We start from the raw sequence: 19,155 nt of genomic DNA, 5'->3' as shown, positions 1-19,155 counted from the left end.
TGAGTGTGTGTGCAGGTGAGGCCAGGTTGTGTTGCTGTGTGAGTGTGTGTGCAGGTGAGGCCAGGTTGTGTTGCTGTGTGTGTGCAGGTGAGGCCAGGTTGTGTTACTGTGTGTGTTTTTGCAGGTGAGGCCAGGTTGTGTTGCTGTGTGTGTGTGAGTGTGCAGGTGAGGTCAGGTTCTGTTGCTGTGTGTGTGCAGGTGAGGCCAAGTTGTGTTGCTGTGTGTGTGCAGGTGAGGTCAGGTTGTGTTGTGTGTGTGTGCAGGTGAGGCCAGGTTGTGTTGTGTGTGTGTGTAGGTGAGGCCAGGTTGTGTTGCTGTGTGTGTGCAGGTGAGGCCAGGTTGTGTTGCTGTGTGTGTGCAGGTGAGGCCAGGTTGTGTTGCCGTGTGTGTGCAGGTGAGGCCAAGTTGTGTTGCCGTGCGTGTGCAGGTAAGCCCAGGTTGTGTTGCCGTGTGTGTGCAGGTGAGGCCAGGTTGTGTTGCCGTGTGTGTGCAGGTGAGGCCAGGTTGTGTTGCCGTGTGTGTGCAGGTGAGGCCAGGTTGTGTTGCTGTGTGTGTGCAGGTGAGGCCAGGTTGTGTTGCTGTGTGAGTGTGTGTGCAGGTGAGGCCATGTTGTGTTGCTGTGTGAGTGTGTGTGCAGGTGAGGTCAGGTTGTGTTGCTGTGTGTGTGAGTGTGCAGGTGAGGCCAGGTTGTGTTGCTGTGTGAGTGTGTGTGCAGGTGAGGCCAGGTTGTGTTGCCGTGTGAGTGTGTGTGCAGGTGAGGCCAGGTTGTGTTGCTGTGAGTGTGCAGGTGAGGCCAGGTTGTGTTGCTGTGTGTGTGCAGGTGAGGCCAGATTGTGTTGCTGTGTGTGTGCAGGTGAGTCCAGGCTCTGTTGCCGTGTGTGTGTGTGTGTGCAGGTGAGGCCAGGTTGTGTTGCTGTGTGTGTGTGAGTGTGCAGGTGAGGCCAGGTTGTGTTGCTGTGTGAGTGTGTGTGCAGGTGAGGCCAGGTTGTGTTGCTGTGTGTGTGCAGGTGAGGCCAGGTTGTTTTACTGTGTGTGTGTTTGCAGGTGAGGCCAGGTTGTGTTGCTGTGTGTGTGTGAGTGTGCATGTGAGGCCAGGTTGTGTTGCTGTGTGAGTGTGTGTGCATGTGAGGCCAGCTTGTGTTGCCGTGTGAGTGTGTGTGCAGGTGAGGCCAGGTTGTGTTGCTGTGAGTGTGCAGGTGAGGCCAGGTTGTGTTGGTGTGTGTGCAGGTGAGGCCAGGTTGTGTTGCTGTGTGTGTGCAGGTGAGGCCAGGCTGTGTTGCCGTGTTTGTGTGTGTGTGCAGGTGAGGCCAGGTTGTGTTGCTGTGTGTGTGTGAGTGTGCAGGTGAGGCCAGGTTGTGTTGCTGTGTGAGTGTGTGTGCAGGTGAGGCCAGGTTGTGTTGCTGTGTGTGTGCAGGTGAGGCCAGGTTGTGTTACTCTGTGTGTGTTTGCAGGTGAGGCCAGGTTGTGTTGCTGTGTGTGTGTGAGTGTGCAGGTGAGGCCAGGTTGTGTTGCTGTGTGAGTGTGTGTGCAGGTGAGGCCAGGTTGTGTTGCTGTGTGTGTGCAGGTGAGGCCAGGCTGTGTTGCCGTGTTTGTGTGTGTGTGCAGGTGAGGCCAGGTTGTGTTGCTGTGTGTGTGTGAGTGTGCAGGTGAGGCCAGGTTGTGTTGCTGTGTGAGTGTGTGTGCAGGTGAGGCCAGGTTGTGTTGCTGTGTGTGTGCAGGTGAGGCCAGGTTGTGTTACTCTGTGTGTGTTTGCAGGTGAGGCCAGGTTGTGTTGCTGTGTGTGTGTGAGTGTGCAGGTGAGGCCAGGTTGTGTTGCTGTGTGAGTGTGTGTGCAGGTGAGGCCAGGTTGTGTTGCTGTGTGTGTGCAGGTGAGGCCAGGCTGTGTGCCGTGTGTGTGTGTGTGTGTGCAAGTGAGGCCAGGTTGTGTTGCTGTGTGTGTGCAGGTGAGGCCAGGTTGTGTTGCTGTGTGTGTGCAGGTGAGGCCAGGTTGTGTTGATGTGTGTGTGTGTGTGTGTGTGTGTGTGTGTGCAGGTGAGGCCAGGTTGTGTTGCTGTGTGTGTGTGTGTGTGTGCTGGTGAGGCCAGGTTGTGTTGCCGTGTGTGTGTGTGTGTGTGCAGGTGAGGCCAGGTTGTGTTGCCGTGTGTGTGTGTGTGTGTGTGTGCAGGTGAGGCCAGGTTGTGTTGCTGTGTGAGTGTGTGTGCAGGTGAGGCCAGTTTGTGTTGCCGTGTGAGTGTGTGTGCAAGTGAGGCCAGGTTGTGTTGCTGTGAGTGTGCAGGTGAGGCCAGGTTGTGTTGCTGTGTGTGTGCAGGTAAGGCCAGGTTGTGTTGCTGTGTGTGTGCAGGGAAGGCCAGTTTGTGTTGCTGTGTGTGTGCAGGTGAGGCCAGGTTGTGTTGCTGTCTGTGTGCAGGTGAGGCCAGGTTGTGTTGCTGTGTGTGTGCAGGTGAGGCCAGGTTGTGTTACTGTGTGTGTGTGTGTGTGTATGCAGGTGAGGCCAGGTTTTGTTGTTGTGTGTGTGCAGGTGAGGCCAGGTCGTGTTGCTGTGTGTGTGCAGGTGAGGCCTGGTTGTGTTCCTGTGTGTGTGTGTGTGTGTGTGTGTGTGTCTGTGTGTGCAGGTGAGGCCAGGTTGTGTTGCTCTGTGTGTGTGTGCAGGTGAGGCCAGGTTGTGTTGCCGTGTGTGTGCAGGTGAGGCCAGGTTGTGTTGCGGTGTGTGTGGCGAGTGCTTGTTACCGTGCTTCCTATCACCTGTCTCAGCTCGTAATGGTTTCTGTGTCTCCAATGGTTTTAGGGTCATGACTTTTTTTTTTAAGATATATTTCTTTACTTACATTTCAAATGTTATTCCCTTTCCTGGTTTCCTGTCTGTAAGTCCCCATCCCCTCTCCCTCCCCCATACAGGTATTCCCCCATCCCTCCCCTTGACCCCCCCACACATTCCCGTACACTGGTGGTCCAACCTTGGCAGGACCACGGGCTTCCCCTTCCCCTGGTGCCCAACAAGTCTATTCTCTGCTACATATGCAGCTGGAGCCCTGGGTCAGTCCATCTATAGTCTTTCAGTAGTGGTTTAGTCCCTGGAAGCTCTGGTTGATTGACACTGTTGTTCTTCTTATGGGGTTGCAAGCTCCGTCAGCTCTTTCAATCCTTCCTCTAATTCCCCCAAGGGGGTCCTGTTCTCAGTTCAGTGGTTTGCTGCTAGTATTGACCTCTGTATTGGGCATGCTCAGGTTGTGTCTCTCAAGAGAGAACTATATCCGGTCCCTTTCAGCATGCACTTTTTAGCTTCATCAATCTTATCTAGTTTTGGTGGCTGTATACACACACACACACACACACACACACACACATATGTGTGTGTGTGTGTGTGTGTGTACATATATATACATGGTGGCTGTATGTGTGTGTGTATATATATGGCTGTTCCTTCAATCACTGCTCTAAACTTTGCTTCCATATCCCCTCCTATAGATATGTTTTTCCCCTTTTAAGGAGTGGGAGCATCACATTTTGATCATCCTTCTTCTTGAGCTTCCTGTGGTCTGTGGATTGCATCTTGGGTAATTCAAGCGTTTGGGCTTAATATCCACCTCACAATAGTCCAAAATAACATAAAATATCTTGGTGTGACTTTAACCAAGCAAGTGAAAGATCTGTATGACAAGAACTTCAAGTCTCTGAAGAAAGAAATTGAAGAAGATCTCAGAAGATGGAAAGATCTCCCATGTTCATGGATTAATATAGTAAATATAGCAGGATTAATATAGTAAAAATGGCCATTTTGCCAAAAGCAATCTATGGATTCAATGTAATCCCCATCAAAATTCCTACTCAATTCTTTATAGAGATAGAAAGAGCAATTTGCAAATTCATTTGGAATAACAAAAAATGGAGGATAGCCTTTTGATGGCAAGGACTCCAACTGATTTCTTCATAGTAATTTCCTTAGTGTGATTCACTCAGAAATTATTGAGTGGATCTGCCATGGTCATTCTGTCACATTTCTACTTTTTACCATCCACTGCCACCAACTTCCCTGTAGACCAAGTCCATCTCCTCCTTGGCCCTGTGTATCCAAGCATGGATAACATTTTGAATTGTTTGAATGGTTTTTTCTTTCATTGCTAATAACATAAAGTAAAAGATTCTTTGTTAATTTGAAGTATTTACTAGTAGTAAACTCTCAGAGGAAGAAATTAGAAAAAAAATTCGTATTAGTTCATAAATATACAGAAATGTATATATGTTTATATACATATGTAAATGTATATATTCACACATGAAAAGTCAAAATAATATATGTATATTGAATATGTATACATATGTATACTATGTATAAATATATTATGTCAAGAACATACACATATATGTAATATAGGTATATATGTACAGTAGCTAGGAATTCATCTATCTAGAGAAGTTCAAGATTTCTACAGTGAAAACTTAAAGGCATTTGAAAATAGAAATCAAAGAAGACCATAAATGATAAAAAGATCTTTCATTCTCCTGAATTAGAAGAATTAATAACCATGAAAATGGCTGTAATGCCAAAATTAATCTACAGATTTCAACTTAATACATATCAAAACTCTGATGTCATATTTCCAAGATCTATAAAAAGCAATTCAAGAATTCATAGACTGTTACCAATAAATTTTTTATGTCTAAATTTTTAGAGCTAAGATTAACAATGACATTACTTTTATAGTAAGACTAAGAATTTTGTATTGGAGACTTACTTGCAATACTAGCTTGAGAATATAGACTCTGGGTAGGATTCTGTGGACGCCAGAGGAGGGCTCAACTCACTAAGCTCACTGTAGTGGTGCACTGTAGTAGTAGTGGAGAAATTGCTTCCTTTTGTAGTGTGCTCAATAGGTGTGAAAAGATATTGGAATGCATCTAACTTTGAAATGTAACTGAAAGAACAGAGATAAAGCTATCTAGAATGACTTAATAAATAGGAACTCCCAGCACTCTTGAAATTTTCTGCATTCTTCCACTCATTACCCACCACCATTGTACTGATAAAAGACTGACCAAAAGCAACTAGGGATGAAAGGGTTTATTTTGCTTAGAGTTCCAGGTGACAGTCCATCACTGATGGAGGTCAGGGCAGGAACCGAGAGGCAAGAATAACTGAGTAGGTCTGTTTGCTGGCCCATTCTCTGGTACATCGGTTGGCTCTTTTGTGCAGCCCAGGATGCCTTATGAGGGAATGGTTCTGCCCACAGTGTGCAGGGCCTAGTCCATGAAGCAGTGATCAACACAATGCCTCATAGATGTGCCTAAAACAGACTGGATACAGATGATTATTCAGCTAACGTTTGTAAGGTGCTTCTGGGTAGTGTCAGGTTAACAGTTAATTTAAAGCATAACTGTTCCTCCTGCATAAAGTCTCCAGATTTTGCTTATTTTCCTATAGCTTTCACAGAAGAGGTTTTTAAAGACTGAAATCTAGCATATTAGAGACTACATCCCAAGCGTCTGACCATAGTCTGTATATGGTTGCTGTTCACGAAATACACTTGAACTCAATGAGCTGGACCCAGGCAAGACGGAAATTAATTTGTAAGATCCTGAGACTGAAACAGACAGCACAGTATGTGAGCCGTGCTCCTATAGAGTCTGTTTTCTACAGTTGTTTACATGTGCTGTGTATACAAAGGCCAAAGGACAACTCACAGGAGCTCGCTCTCTATTTTACCATACGGGTTCCAGGCATTGAATTTCAGTTGCCAGGCTTGGTGACAAATGTTGAGCCATTCACTAGCCCTAAAATCTCCTGATGAATGTTTTATATTTAGCTTCCCTATGTATTCATTGTTAAGGAGGAGACATGATACTATATAACTTTTTTCAAAAATAATTATTATTTATAATAAAATTGCCATAAATCACCATTTTATGGGGAATCCAATGAGATCAAAGATTGATTACACAAAGCATGTATTTTAGTAGATAAGATTCTTTATTGTGATATTTTTAGTATTTGAGATTCAAATACAATTTATTTAGGAGTCATAATCACCCCCACTCCTCTCCCAAACACCTCCTAGATCCTTCTCACCTAAAAACACTGCCAAATTCTTGCCCCTTCCCTTTTTTAATAACACCTGGACTCCAGTCTGTGCTGCTCTATACTCATGGGTGTAGGGCCAGCCAACGGAGCTTGGTCAGGCTCCCTGGGGCGTCATGCTTACACGATCGTGATTCTCACTTCCCAGAAGCCTTCCGTAGCCGGTTGCTCTACAGTTAAGGTGGGGGCTCACGGTGGAATGTTGACTTGTTTGATAATTTTCAGATCTTGTGCAGACAGCCACAGCTGCTGTGAGCGCATGAGTGCAGTGACCCTGTCATCTGCCTCATCTTTAGCAATGCTCCTGCACCACCGGAGGGGAGTGGTAGACGTGCCCCACTTGTGGCTGACACTCTACTGACCACTCAGATTTGATTTTAAGTCAGTTTTCTTGAATTTGTAGAGATTATGTCAGTACAATGAAAGTAAAAAAGTAAGCTTTTTAAACCTTATGTGTTAGTCAGCCTTCTCTACACCAGAGCCCTGAGTCTGGTGTAGATTCACACTATTACGTGTTTCCGTCCTTGCTTGACTGGCCCATTGCTTTTGGCCTAAAGCATCATATTCTGGCAAGATGTGACGGAGTGGCAATGTTCCCCTAACATCCAGAAAGCAAGAGAAAAGAAACCAGGCTTCCCTCTTTTAGGTTCGTCCCCAGTGCGTCCAGTGTCCCCCACATACCCCACCTCTAAAGATCTCAACTGCTTCCAATTATGCCCGGTGGAGTACTAAACCTTCAGTACAGAGAACCTTGAAGGACACTCAAAGTAAAGTCCTTTGCTTTTTGTGTAGCACTGGTAATAATATTTTCTGCGTTTGTATTAAATCTTTAAAAATGGAACTTTAATTTTCAGTTGAATTAAGAGAAAAAAACAAGTGACTGAGATATTGGCCCAACAAGAACATTAAATCTTATAATTGATTATTCTGTATCTGATGTGTTTGGGAGTTATGCATAGGTCCAGGGCTTAACAAAGACATCCAGTTAAAGTTGGTGATTATCAGCATGGACATATGCACATGACATCTGATACCACATGCACAGCCTAGTTGGCTTGGCCACAGGAAGGGCTAACAAATCTAGTAAAGAGGATACTTGAGTGATAACTAAGATTTGCATAAAACCAATGCAATTAGGTTTCTTAACCTTATTTTTAAAAAGTCAGTGTAGTGTGCATGTTTGGACAGGTCCGTTCATGTTCTGTATGTGAATGTGCGTGCATGTTTGTATGAGTCTGCATGTGTATATGCACATGCATGTGTGTACACGTATCCTGACATCCGAGTTAAACAGTTTGTAGGAGGAAAGAGGCAAATGCTCGTTCACTGGGGTAGACGAGTCTCCTATTCTGAAATATTCTTTATGCAGTGAGTGCTTGGTTTGCTCTATCTGAGTCAGAATCTTATCAGACTCAGAGCTGAGCTTTGAAAACAAGTGCCCTTTTGTGTACAGGCCAGTTTCTTATGGTAGACTGATTCATTAGCATAAGGATTTATTCACTGCATGTATAAACCACACAATTTTCCTTATGTATAATACTTAACTAGCCAGTAATAGAACATTTTGTTATTTGGATTCTCTAATTTTTTTACTCTGTTTATGGCATTATTCACAAGATTATTTGCTTTTCTTAGGTTAATTTTGTTAAAACTACTTTATTATTATTATTTTGTAATTTTCTGTTTGGCTTTTATTTTTAGGATGGACGTTTGAAGCCAGGAGATCAGCTTGTCTCCATAAACAAGGAATCTATGATTGGTGTATCATTTGAAGAAGCAAAAAACATACTTACCAGAGCCAAGTTGAGGTAACAATTCCATCCATATGATAGGATGAGTCATTGAGCACATATATATAAAGGTCGTGATGAGGCTATCTTAAAGGTTTTCACTGTACTAGAAACACTGTCTTTGCATTTACTTGACCGCATTTGTTGAATATCCACAAATTAATCTCTTTAAATCGTAGGTGGGAATCTCCGTTGGAGATAGCATTTATCAGACAGAAGTCTTACTGTGGTCATCCAGGAAACATTTGCTGTCAGTCCCCACCAGTGTCAGAAGACTGTGAACCTCAAACCTCAGCATTTAATCTTCTTTCCTCTCCCGCTGGAACACTACTTCCAAAGACTTCATCCACTCCCAGGACTCAGGACTCCATTTTACCCTCCTGTACAGTAATTCAGGTAACCTTAAATTCTAGTTTATATACTCAGTCCATAAATCTCTTACTTTTTTTGTTGTTGGTTAAATCAATATAGAATTGTAATTTCATTAACAATGCTTATTAATAAGTTAATATCTCCTTGAAATACTTTTCCTTTTTAGGTTTTTATCATGTAAAACAGATTTTTCAAGCTAATGTACCCTTTCTTTAAAAACTTAGAAAACATCAACATATAACAACATGGTACCATAAAGATACTAGACATCATTAATTCCCCAATTTTCTGTTTCTACCTAATAAAAGATAGGCGTGTGTGTGTGTGTGTGTACGCGCATGTGCGTGCGTGTGTGTGTGTGTGTGTGTGTGTGTGTGTGTGTGTGTGTGTGTGTTCAGTCCTTAGTGTCTTCTCTTCATGCTAAGGCTGATCCTGATCATCCTGTCTATGGATAGTGTTCCTCTCACCCTCACATGTGTGTCCTATGAAATTGTTCACCTTACCTATTTGATTCCAAAACATGAGGAATTTATTATATCCAGAGTAATGTATTTGCTTTGAACTGCTACATGGTCGTAATAAATCATAATTCCAAAGTAGAATCTATATTCTTTAAATCTGTGTTAGGAATAAAACACAAGAAGCAAGTAGACTTTCACTCATAGATGAGTTCCTTAAGGTAACGTCTGTTCAAGGTGATGGTGATCAAAAAGACTGTTCTGTGAGCGCTTGGACTGCTTCTTTTAAAGACAAGGGGCATGGCCTTCTGTTCTCTTACCCTTAGACACGATAGACTAAAAGCACTGTTACTTTCCACTCTGAAATGCTTTCTCTGAAGATGAATATAGCGAGTATTAGGAACTTCATATTTTTTGGAATCTTTCTTTGATCTTTTTAACCATTCTATTTATGTTAACATGCGCGTCTAGTTTGTGCTTTGACCTACTTTAGAAAGTGACTTATCATTTCCCTCACAGACTCAACCTGAGCACAGTCAAGCAGGGCTTGCTCCAGTTCCTTCTTTGAACAACCGCCCTACAGACACATCCAATGCAGGTAAATTCCCATTTAATTCCTGCTCTGTTTATCAACTACTCTTTTTCAGTGAGTGATTGAAAATTAGTAATATGACTCAATAGATCTTAAAGATGGCGTAGTGCCTTTCAGTGAATAAAAAAAGCAAAATAAGTGTATTGTTTGATGCTTTCTGTTAAATCTTGACTTTTGCTAGAACTATCTCTGAACAAAGAGTTGCAGTTTTAAAAAGTGCATTATAATAAATGTCTATGAAGCTGTAATTGCTATCGAATTGTTGAACCAAGGAAATCAAGTAACGAAGAGTCAAGATACGAGTTCTTGTCTCTTTACTGAAGTACTGATGGGATATACAACTACAGCTTTGGAAACACAGTACACATAGCACAGAACTAAAGAAAGATATCTGTTCGTTTGCTTTGAAAGCTATCATACGGATATGAATTAAAAAGGACATCCATACCTCCTTTGATATAATTTTTGAATTACTGTAAAATGACTTAGTGATTTTAAAAATAATCAAATCAAAATGACCTAAGCTATACATAGAAAAGGATTTTCATCACTCCATAAAGTTCTTATTGACTCGAATATCGAGAAAAATAATCCTTCCACTGAAATTGTCTCCAAGTTAAAGACAATTTAGAAACTGTATTTACTATAACTAAAAGACTAACTACATATTCTTAATAACGATTTAAATTACAACCCACATATATTAATTTTTAACATTATTAATTTTTCTTAGAATTACAAAATACAGAGAACTGGTTTAGATGAAGTAGCTCCTAATCATGAACAAGTGGTCAGTTCATCAACAGAGCGTATGCTCACCAGGCTGAGGCCCTGTAATCAGTCCCCAGCACCAAAGAAAAAAGAAAAACCAGCATCAGACTTCACAGCAATTTATGCTGTCATCTTCATGTTTCCTCTGCCTGGGAGAAGGATTTTCCAATGGGTTAGAATTTTTTAACCAAAATTATATACCTTTTAATTACTGAGATTTAGTGATTCTTGGAAATAATATTAATTAGTATTCCTTTCACATAATTAACATCCAGTCTCTTGATAGACTGTTTTTATTTTAAATTGGGAGCTCACATGGAAAGACAAAAAAGACAGATGACTAAAGCAGCCAGTCTAAGATGTGGGGTCACAGTTGCTCCATGATGAAAGTCGGGGTCTTTCTTCTTCCACTGTTGTGAGACATTAGTTATATAATGTGTGTAATACATTTTCAATTTTTAAAACAACCAAAGTAAGTACTCCCCATAGCCATTTATTTAGGGTACATTTGCTAAATGTTACCGAGTTAGCAACGAATGTAGCACAGAAGGAAGTTAAGAGAGATTCAGGGACTTTCTGTGAGTTATTTAATGTTATAGTAAAAGAAATCATGAAGGTTACATCCTCATTACTCAAGTCAGAAAACACGTAAATATACATGTCTTTTTCCATAGGTAAGCATACATGCATGTATTTTATAATGTGCACAAATCGTGTAAAGACATGTACAATGTAGACCAAGGGGAGAGGGAGGGAGGATCTAGATGCAGTGGAAACAGCCTTTGATGTGCATGTGGTACAGGACAGCACAGAGCAGGCTGCGAGTTTCTGACCCTTCATCCTGTTTTCTTAGCTCAGCCACCCTGAGAAGGTTGCTTCAAGGGGAAGTTACGGATTACAGACCGTGGGTATCCATCCCTTAGCATTATGATTGATACATGGCCGTGCTCAGCAGTATTTTTCCTATTAATCACGCTGTAGAAATTTAAGCTAGCATATATTCTGAGAACACTCCAGCGCAAGCGCATTGACTGACGTGACTGCTTCTTCCATGTGACTCAATGCTGTGTCCTCCTTCAACCTCCAAAACTAGGGACAGGCAAAGGACTTGTCAGTATGCAAAGAGCAAGTAAGAAACACCAGCTTCTCAGAACCACGTGCTCTGAGTCGTAAAGGAAGCAGGCAGAAAGCCATCCTAACTCAAGGGAGGGCATGAGGCAGAGCACAGAGCGGAGATGAGAGGTGCCAGACCTTACACAGCAGCGTAGACCTTAAAATAGTAAGGAAAGGGGTACCTGTCAATGACTGTAAGAAAAGATGCCTGATTTTAGAACAGGAAAGCAACTATTGAAAAATATACTGGAGTATGCCATTTATAATATTAAAATATTAACGATATTTTTCTAGGATAGAATTAACATTAACTCAGACCCACTTTTTATTTCTACATACATATAGTAGGCGAGATATTACAGGATGAAGTATTATATAGGAAGGGAGGCAGCAAGCCCTCACAACTGTCTCTAGATAACTTGCATGTGCTATGATTTTCCCATATTAGCCTCTGAAATATCACCTTCTAGACTTCTTTAGTCAGTCGGTATTCACATGAGTTCGTTTCTCATTAGCGTCACCTGACAAAGGCAGTTTAGGAGAGGAGAGATTACTTGGGCTCACAGTTTCAGAGGGCACAGTGAGCCCATTAAGCTGTGAAGGGCATAGCTAAGCACCTGTGTGACGGCGGGAGCCTGTGTGGAAGCTTTTCACGAAGTTACCGTATATACCAGGCAAAGGTTAGACTGAAGTGAGGAGTGAACATAAACCCTCAAAGACCCACCTCCTGACTCACCTCCCCACAAGCTCAGTCCCACATCCCAGTTTCTATAACGTCTGTAGCCTCCCCCAGTAATACCAGCAGCCACGAACCTAATGTTTAAATTATGAGCCAATCAGGATAGTTCACATTCCAATCACTGCAGTGTTTGCTTTTAAGATATAAACAAATTTTAATATTAACTTCAATTACAATAAACATAAGATGGCTCTACTCTTTCTGAGTTATTTGCAAATTTAAAATTGGTTAGGGATTTTAAGATCAGCATTATACATGAATGTATTTTAAAATTATCTGTCCATGATATAAATTAATCTGAGAACTCAGAATTGTTTACTGCAGCAGTAGGGTGGAATAATATACGAGTTTATGAGTGAACTGTAACTAAATTAAAGCTATTCCTGAGGGACTAAGGAATGGTGTTCTTATGTTACCGGTGTGACTAGACTTAATTCCTGGCAGTTTGTGTGGTGGCGGCTAGGTGCAGCTCCCACCCGGAGCTGCCACGATGCCCAAGAGGAAGATCAGCCATAAGAGGAAGGTCAGCCATAAGAGGAAGGACAGCCATAAGAGTAAGGTTAGCGCAGATGGAGCGGCAAAGGCGGAGCCCAAGCGCTGCTCCTCCCGGCTGTGGGGCCAAGCCTGCCCTGCCCCTGCCAAGGTGGACTGGAAATCGAAAGAGGCCCGGGAAAGGATAAAGCATCAGACAAAAAAGCGCAGATAAAAGGGAAGAGGGGAGCGAAGGACAAACAGGCTGAAGTGGCTGACCAGCAAACTATAGATCTGCCTGCAGAAATTGGAGAGACGGAAGCCAAAGTCCATCCTCTTTGGAAAAGAAGCAAAGTCCAACTAAGCATCCATCACGTCTGTCAGTGGTCCCTGCCTCCCTTCTTGTACAATCCAGAGGAATATTTTTATCAACTACTTTGTAAGTGCAAGTTTTTTAATAGCTCTAGAAACATTTTTAAAAGGTGAGGGAATCCTACCTCATCCCATTTATTAAGTGTAAATGGTTTTTTTAAGAGGTTAAATCATTTGCTGGTTGTTTATTTTTTGGTACAACCAGAAAATAGCAGGATACTGAATCAGGAGAGGCTGTGACTGTCTCGGGGGTCACCATAACATTCCCTAGAGGGGCTAGTTTTATATCCTACAGTACAAAGCATACTAAATGGCAATTTGGGGTCTCAGTCATGCATTCGTGTCTGGAATATTTTCAGTTATATCTGGTCCCGTGTTTCTAGTAGAACCATTTTGTAAGAAAGCCAGTCTTTGGTCCTCGCCCTGTCAGAACTGTGATGTCTGTGGTCATGGCAGTCCATTTTCCTAACAGTCGTGATAATGTGCTGTGAAAGATGGAGATTTTGAGTCTGTTCTGTGTGTGGCATAGAATTGTGAATTGGTGGAACTGAGCATTGTGAGCATTCGGTTATGAGAGGTCGTAAGGAAACTGGCCAAGTTTGAGAGCATCACGGGAATAAGTTCACAGAGAAACAATATGTAGCTCATCTGCGCACGTGAGCACAGTGGGACTCGTCAGAGTTTGGGTATGTGTGATAACAATATCTGTGCACTCTGCTCCTCCACCAAGAAAATCTCAGTTGTGAAAGAGTTACAAAAAAGACTTATTCCTTAGTACTCTGTCTTTTAAAACTCAAACAGTGCTGATGGGAAGATACCTTCCAAGTCTTCATGGAGTTGATTTTACAGAGCCTTTCGTTTCTTCTTGTTCTAAGAAGATGAAGGATCCAAGAACGATCAAGTCTTTTCCCAGTAAAGGAGCGAACGGGAGGTTAAGCAGGGTGGGCACTAGCACTTGGGTACGGTCTTTATGGACGTAACAACTCCGCATTGTCAACATGAGCTGCTGTTGTGTGCACTCACGCTTAAAGAATTAACCTGAAGGTCAGCATGGAGAGAGTGGTAGGCTGAAGAAAACCAGCTTTGTCAAGGCCCAGTGCTTGCTGTTAAGCGAGGGTCGAGATAATTTTACGTCACTTCCTTGTTTTTGTTGTTGTTTTCTATGACTTTCCTGATTTTTGCCATTATAGTCTCTGTCAAATATGAGTTTGAGTCTTTCTACTATGATAAGAATTTGGTGATGAAAAAGGGGACCCAGCAACACTGGAGTCAGCAGAGACGAGAACGGTAGCATTGTCGTTGCCTGGCTGTGCCACCTGGGCCAGTTTCTTTACTGTGTCAGGCTCTGCTTTGAGGAATGAGAATAATGACACCGATGTTACTTTGTTCTTACAAAGATTAACAAAGTCAAGTCTAATTCACTCACTACCAGCCTATAGTAAAAACAGAGCTGGCTCGTTATTTCCACTTTTTGCTGTACCATATTTTTATGCTCAGCCACAGGAAAACAGTAAAAATGTGTGCCTTGCTTGTGTGTGGTTGTCACGTGTGTCTGCCTCTCTCTTTTCTGATCATTGCTTTCTTCTACACACTTAAATTTGAATTGAGTCAGGCCCAGTTAGTGTTGGGCTGAAACCACAGGAAGGGTAGTTTGTGTTCACCTGGCGTTAGTGGTCCTTAACTGTAGGTCAGCCACCAACTTGAAAACATGTCTCAAGGTGAAACCTTGAAGTTGAAAAAGAGAGTGTTCTTACCTGTCTTTGTTCTTCCAGTCCATTTCATCTCATGGTGGTCTTTTCTACCACACTGCAAGTGTGATACAGATTTTCTCTTAATAGTAAAAATGGAGATTTAATATTTTTTACCCTCATGGACAACAATTAGATGTCATGATAACAAGATCTTGCTATTACCAGAATTGTAAACATCTGTCACACCAAGATCAAGCCTTCTTGAGGCTTAATTCCATTTGGACTTAAACGTCAGTGACAAGCATATATATATATATATATATATATATATATATATATATATATATACACACTCTTAACACCTATAAGCTATATTAAAGGTTTTGCATAGAATGTTGAGGATGTGTTAAAGGTTTAAAGGAAGACTCTTTATTTTCATATGGGCTTCTTATGTTCTTAAGAAAGAGAATGCAAATCATTTTGTACTTAGAGACAGATGCTCTGAGAAATTAAAAAAAAATTAAAACACTGCATAAAGATGTGACATTTCAAAAAGTTTTTTCTCTTCATCTTGTTTCTATGTAGAACTGGTAAAATACCATTTAAGAGTGTATTTAGAATAGGTCCCCTATTGAAGGAATCAGAGAAAGAACTGGAAGAGCTTGAAGGGGCTCGAGACCCCAAAAGTACAACAATGCCAAGCAACCAGAGCTTCCAGGGACTAAGCCACTACCTAAAGACTATACATGGACTGACCCTGGACTCTGACCCCATAGGTAGCAATGAATATCCTAGTAAGAGCACCAGTGGAAGGGGAAGCCCTGGGTCCTGCTAAGACTGAACCCCCAGTGAACTAGTCTATGGGGGGAGGGCGGCAATGGTGGGAGGGTTGGGAGGGGAACACCCATAAAGAAGGGGAGGGGGGAGGGGGATGTTTGCCCGGAAACCGGGAAAGGGAATAACACTTGAAATGTATATAAGAAATACTCAAGTTAATAAAAAAAAAAAAAAAAAAGAAAAGAAATCAAAAAAAAAAAAAAAAAAAAAATACAAAATACGGGGGCTTATCGACGGGAAGGGGAATAACATTTGAAATGTAAGTAAAGAAATGTATCTAATAAAAATTTAAAAAAAAAGAATACAAAATAAAAAAAAAATAAAAAAATAAAAAAAAAGAGTGTATTTAGAATAGTGACAATTTAGATAGGAAGGATTGACATAAATTGTAGAAATTTGTCTTTAAAACTATGGCATATTAAATTGTTTCTCAAGGGCTGGCCTCTGGTGGCACCTAATTTCTCATTCCTGCGAACAGGAAAAAAAAGCATATCCACCACACAATTAAGTGCATTGAAGTTACACAGAGACACGAGTGCAGAGTGGATTTCCTTTAACTCTTAAAAGTCCATTTTTACTGCTACAAAATCAGTCTTGTAAAAATGGAACAGAATTTTTAGCTCAGAAAGTTACATGTCCACATTGTCCTTTTGTATACATAAGTGTTAGAAGTTGCACTTGCAGTTTTTCTAGAACACTTCCACAGTTCTCGTAACAGTACTGTCTTTTCCAGTCAACAAAATACCATGGTCTTTGACTGTCCAGTATGATTTGACTTGCTTGAGCAGAGAGGTTTGTACCTTACAGTTACCAGGGCATTGTGACGGGGCTCATAATGGCTGGTATCTATCTTGAGGTTAATGTCTCCATGAGACTTCATAATGCAAAATTGACTGTGCTGCATATTATATCCTTCAAAGCTCAAGTGAAGCTGATTTACAGGGTAAAATTCATAAAAACAAAGTAAGCCCTGCCAACTGTTTAACCAGAATTATTTTTGAACAGCAGGAGCCCAGAACACATTGTGTTAAATGAAAAGTTCTATTCCAATTAGATTTCCAGTTAACGTGCACCCTGTCGTCTCCTAGACATTGCTCCAGCCTGGACTGATGACGCTTCTGGACCACAAGGAAAGATTTCCCTAAATCCTTCTGCTCGCCTTAAGGCAGAGAAACTGGAAATGGTAAATCCCTTAAAATCGTTTTCTTCACGAGACAGCAGGAAAGACTGCCTTGTTCTTGGAGAGGAGGTCGGCAGGAAAGACTGCCTTGTTTTTGGAAAGGAGGTCGTTGTGGAACCATCGGCTGCTTGAAGTAGCTTATTTAATTAAGTGAGTGACAGTTTGGGTCTCAATTAGTACTTCACTAGTATAAAACAAATGAAATCTTCGGCTACTAAACTGACATGGAAATTAGTTTCTTTCTCTTTGGCTAGAGTGATGGCTCAGTGGTTAAAGTGTTTGCCATGTAAACATGAGAAGTTTAGTTCAGTCCTGCAGAACTGACATTTTAAAAAGACAGTCATGTGTGGAAGCACAGATAGGCAGGTCCCTGGATCTCAGTGGCCAGTTCGTTGTATTGGTAGGCTTTTATGGTGACTTGACACAAGCTGATGCTATCTTGGAGGAAGGAGTCAACTGGAAAAGAAAAAAAAAAAGCCTTCCTCTGTTGGGTTGTAGGCAAGTTTGTAAGGCATTTTCTTGATTAAAGTTTGAGGTGGGAGGGCCCTGCCTACAGTGCATAGTGCCAACCTCAGGTGATTGGTCCTGGGTTGTATGAGAAAGCAGGCTGAACAAGCCATGGGCCGCAAGTCAGTAAGCAGCACCCTCCATGGTCTCTATTTCAGTTCCTGCTTTCTGGTTTCTGTCTGGAATTCCTGCCCTGACTTCCCTCAGTGATAGAGTCTGACATGAGGGTTATAAACTGGAATAAAGTCTTTCTTCCTGAGTTGCTTTTGGTCATGGTGTTTATAATAGCAATAAAATCTGTAACTAAGACACCAACTTAGCCTATTTGGGCAAGCTAATGAGAGAGCCTGTCTCAAAACACAGGATGGAAGGTAAGGTTACTGAAGAGTAACAGATGATACTGTCCTCTGCTGTCCATCCAAAGATGCGTGCCTGTATATATGTACCCCAGCACACACACATACATGCAAAGAAATATATACGATATCTTTAAAACTGTCATCAAAATTATGACAAAGTTTACAAGCCTTCAAATACATGAGCAGTAAATATAATGAAGTAATACAATACTGTTCATTATTTCTAAAAAATGAAGGGTTACTGAATCAAAGAACAAAGTGATCATGAAATTTAGAGATTATGGCAGAACACCAAGGAACGAACAGATAACCCTGGGAAGAATAAAATGTTGAGAGCATCGTGTTCAGAAACAGAAGGTGCTCAAAACAGAAAAATTAAAAGTGAAAAGTGCTTTCCATTTGATAAAGTTACAAGGAGCTGAGAAGACTGTACGGCATCTGCAGATAGTGCCAGAAGTCAACCCTCCACCTCCATGAGATTTATAGACACTGACTCTCATGTTTACAGAACAGTATGGTGTTGCCTAGCTAGAGTAAACACATTAGGATTAGAATAAACACTGTAATTATTCCTATCTCTCTCTCTAGTTCCAAGTAGTGCTTTTCTCATCACCAATTTAAATCTTACTGTTGTCTAGATGATGATCAAATCTACCTACCTCTTTTCCCAGAATTTCCTATGATAGTTTGGACAGATACTGCCATATTTTACATATTTATAGCACTAAATGTTGTACTGCCTTATAACCTTTTTCTGTGTCCTGTTTGGGATGAGATTGAATATCTCTTCACCCATAGTACCTACCTGCTTAATCCCCATTTTTTGCCATATGGAAGAGAACATACATCTTTCTCATCTGTCACTAGTTATAAGGAAGAAGCACCCATAACAAATGACAGTTCAACAAGAGGAAACATTGAGTTTTACTTCTCAGAGAAGCCCTTAGTAAAGAAAACCCAAATAAGCAGAGAATCTGTGTGCATGGAGGATGCATTTAGAACAGGGAGTAGCCAATGGTCAGTGTTGTACAAGGATGACTTGGCAATGGGGGAATGATATGACCTAATAGTAGTAGAAGGGGGAACTTGAGAAGGCTGGTTCAGCTAACTGTTAGAACAATCGTAAAAAGCATACAAGAAATGAAAAACAGACAGCATGGTAAACTATGATGAATTGTATATCCAGATAACTTTGAAACACAACACTAAATAGAGTAAACCTTCATTTGTACAAAAATTTTCAGAAGAAAAGTTTCAGGAAAACCAGAATTGTAATAGTGATTTCAGTAGTGGTTCTCAGCGCCAGGAGTCTAATTTTCCTCCCAAAGATGCTTGGTGCTATCTACCATGCTGGTTGTCAGTAGTGAAGACCATATCCAGATTCCCATCCAGGACTCAAACTTAGATCCTAAAACTCTATATCCTAACATTTAAATATCGCTCTAACAACTGATGAGCCATTTTTTTTTTGCTAGCAAACATTACAAAATATGTCTCATTTTACTGAAACTAGAGGAATTCAAATAATATTTCATTTCTGATATTGCGGCAAAATGAAGATGTTCAAACAACAAAGTCTGTTAAGAGAGTAGAAAGCCAGGACGGTTTCCGTGTTGTGGCACATGTACATGAGTACACACAGTTGAAGAACAATTCAGCAGCAGTGAAGTTAATAATCTGCCCTGTGCTTCAGTTCGTCCATTTATGTGCATACTCAGTAGAAAAATTTACATGCATCTGTAAAGAAGATATGTGTAGTGCTTTATAGCAAAGAATGGGGAGTCAGTTATACATGTCCATCAGTCAGAGAGTGAATGATAATTATATATC

At 41.3% G+C, this 19,155-nt stretch overlaps 1 protein-coding gene across 16 annotated transcripts in view; it reads left to right on the top strand.

Moving 5' to 3' along the window:
- Window positions 1–19,155, top strand: part of Stxbp4 (syntaxin binding protein 4) — a 156,880-nt gene that overhangs the window by 27,516 nt on the left and 110,209 nt on the right. For all 16 annotated transcript variants that reach the window (XR_005489844.1, XR_005489842.1, XR_005489848.2 and 13 more), the window contains exons 5-8: window positions 7,775–7,881; window positions 8,043–8,259; window positions 9,213–9,291; window positions 16,368–16,462. Coding sequence is in view for 8 of the 16 variants with exons in the window: in XM_063269103.1 (XP_063125173.1) it covers window positions 7,775–7,881; window positions 8,043–8,259; window positions 9,213–9,291; window positions 16,368–16,462 (498 nt within the window). In the remaining 8 variants the exon portion in view is untranslated. The remainder of the gene's footprint in view (window positions 1–7,774; window positions 7,882–8,042; window positions 8,260–9,212; window positions 9,292–16,367; window positions 16,463–19,155) is intronic.

This window comes from Rattus norvegicus, chromosome 10, assembly GCF_036323735.1.
Source record: "Rattus norvegicus strain BN/NHsdMcwi chromosome 10, GRCr8, whole genome shotgun sequence".
NCBI lineage: Eukaryota > Metazoa > Chordata > Mammalia > Rodentia > Muridae > Rattus > Rattus norvegicus.
Note: the sequence above shows the minus strand (reverse complement) of the source record. Positions and strands in the feature narration are given on the sequence as shown.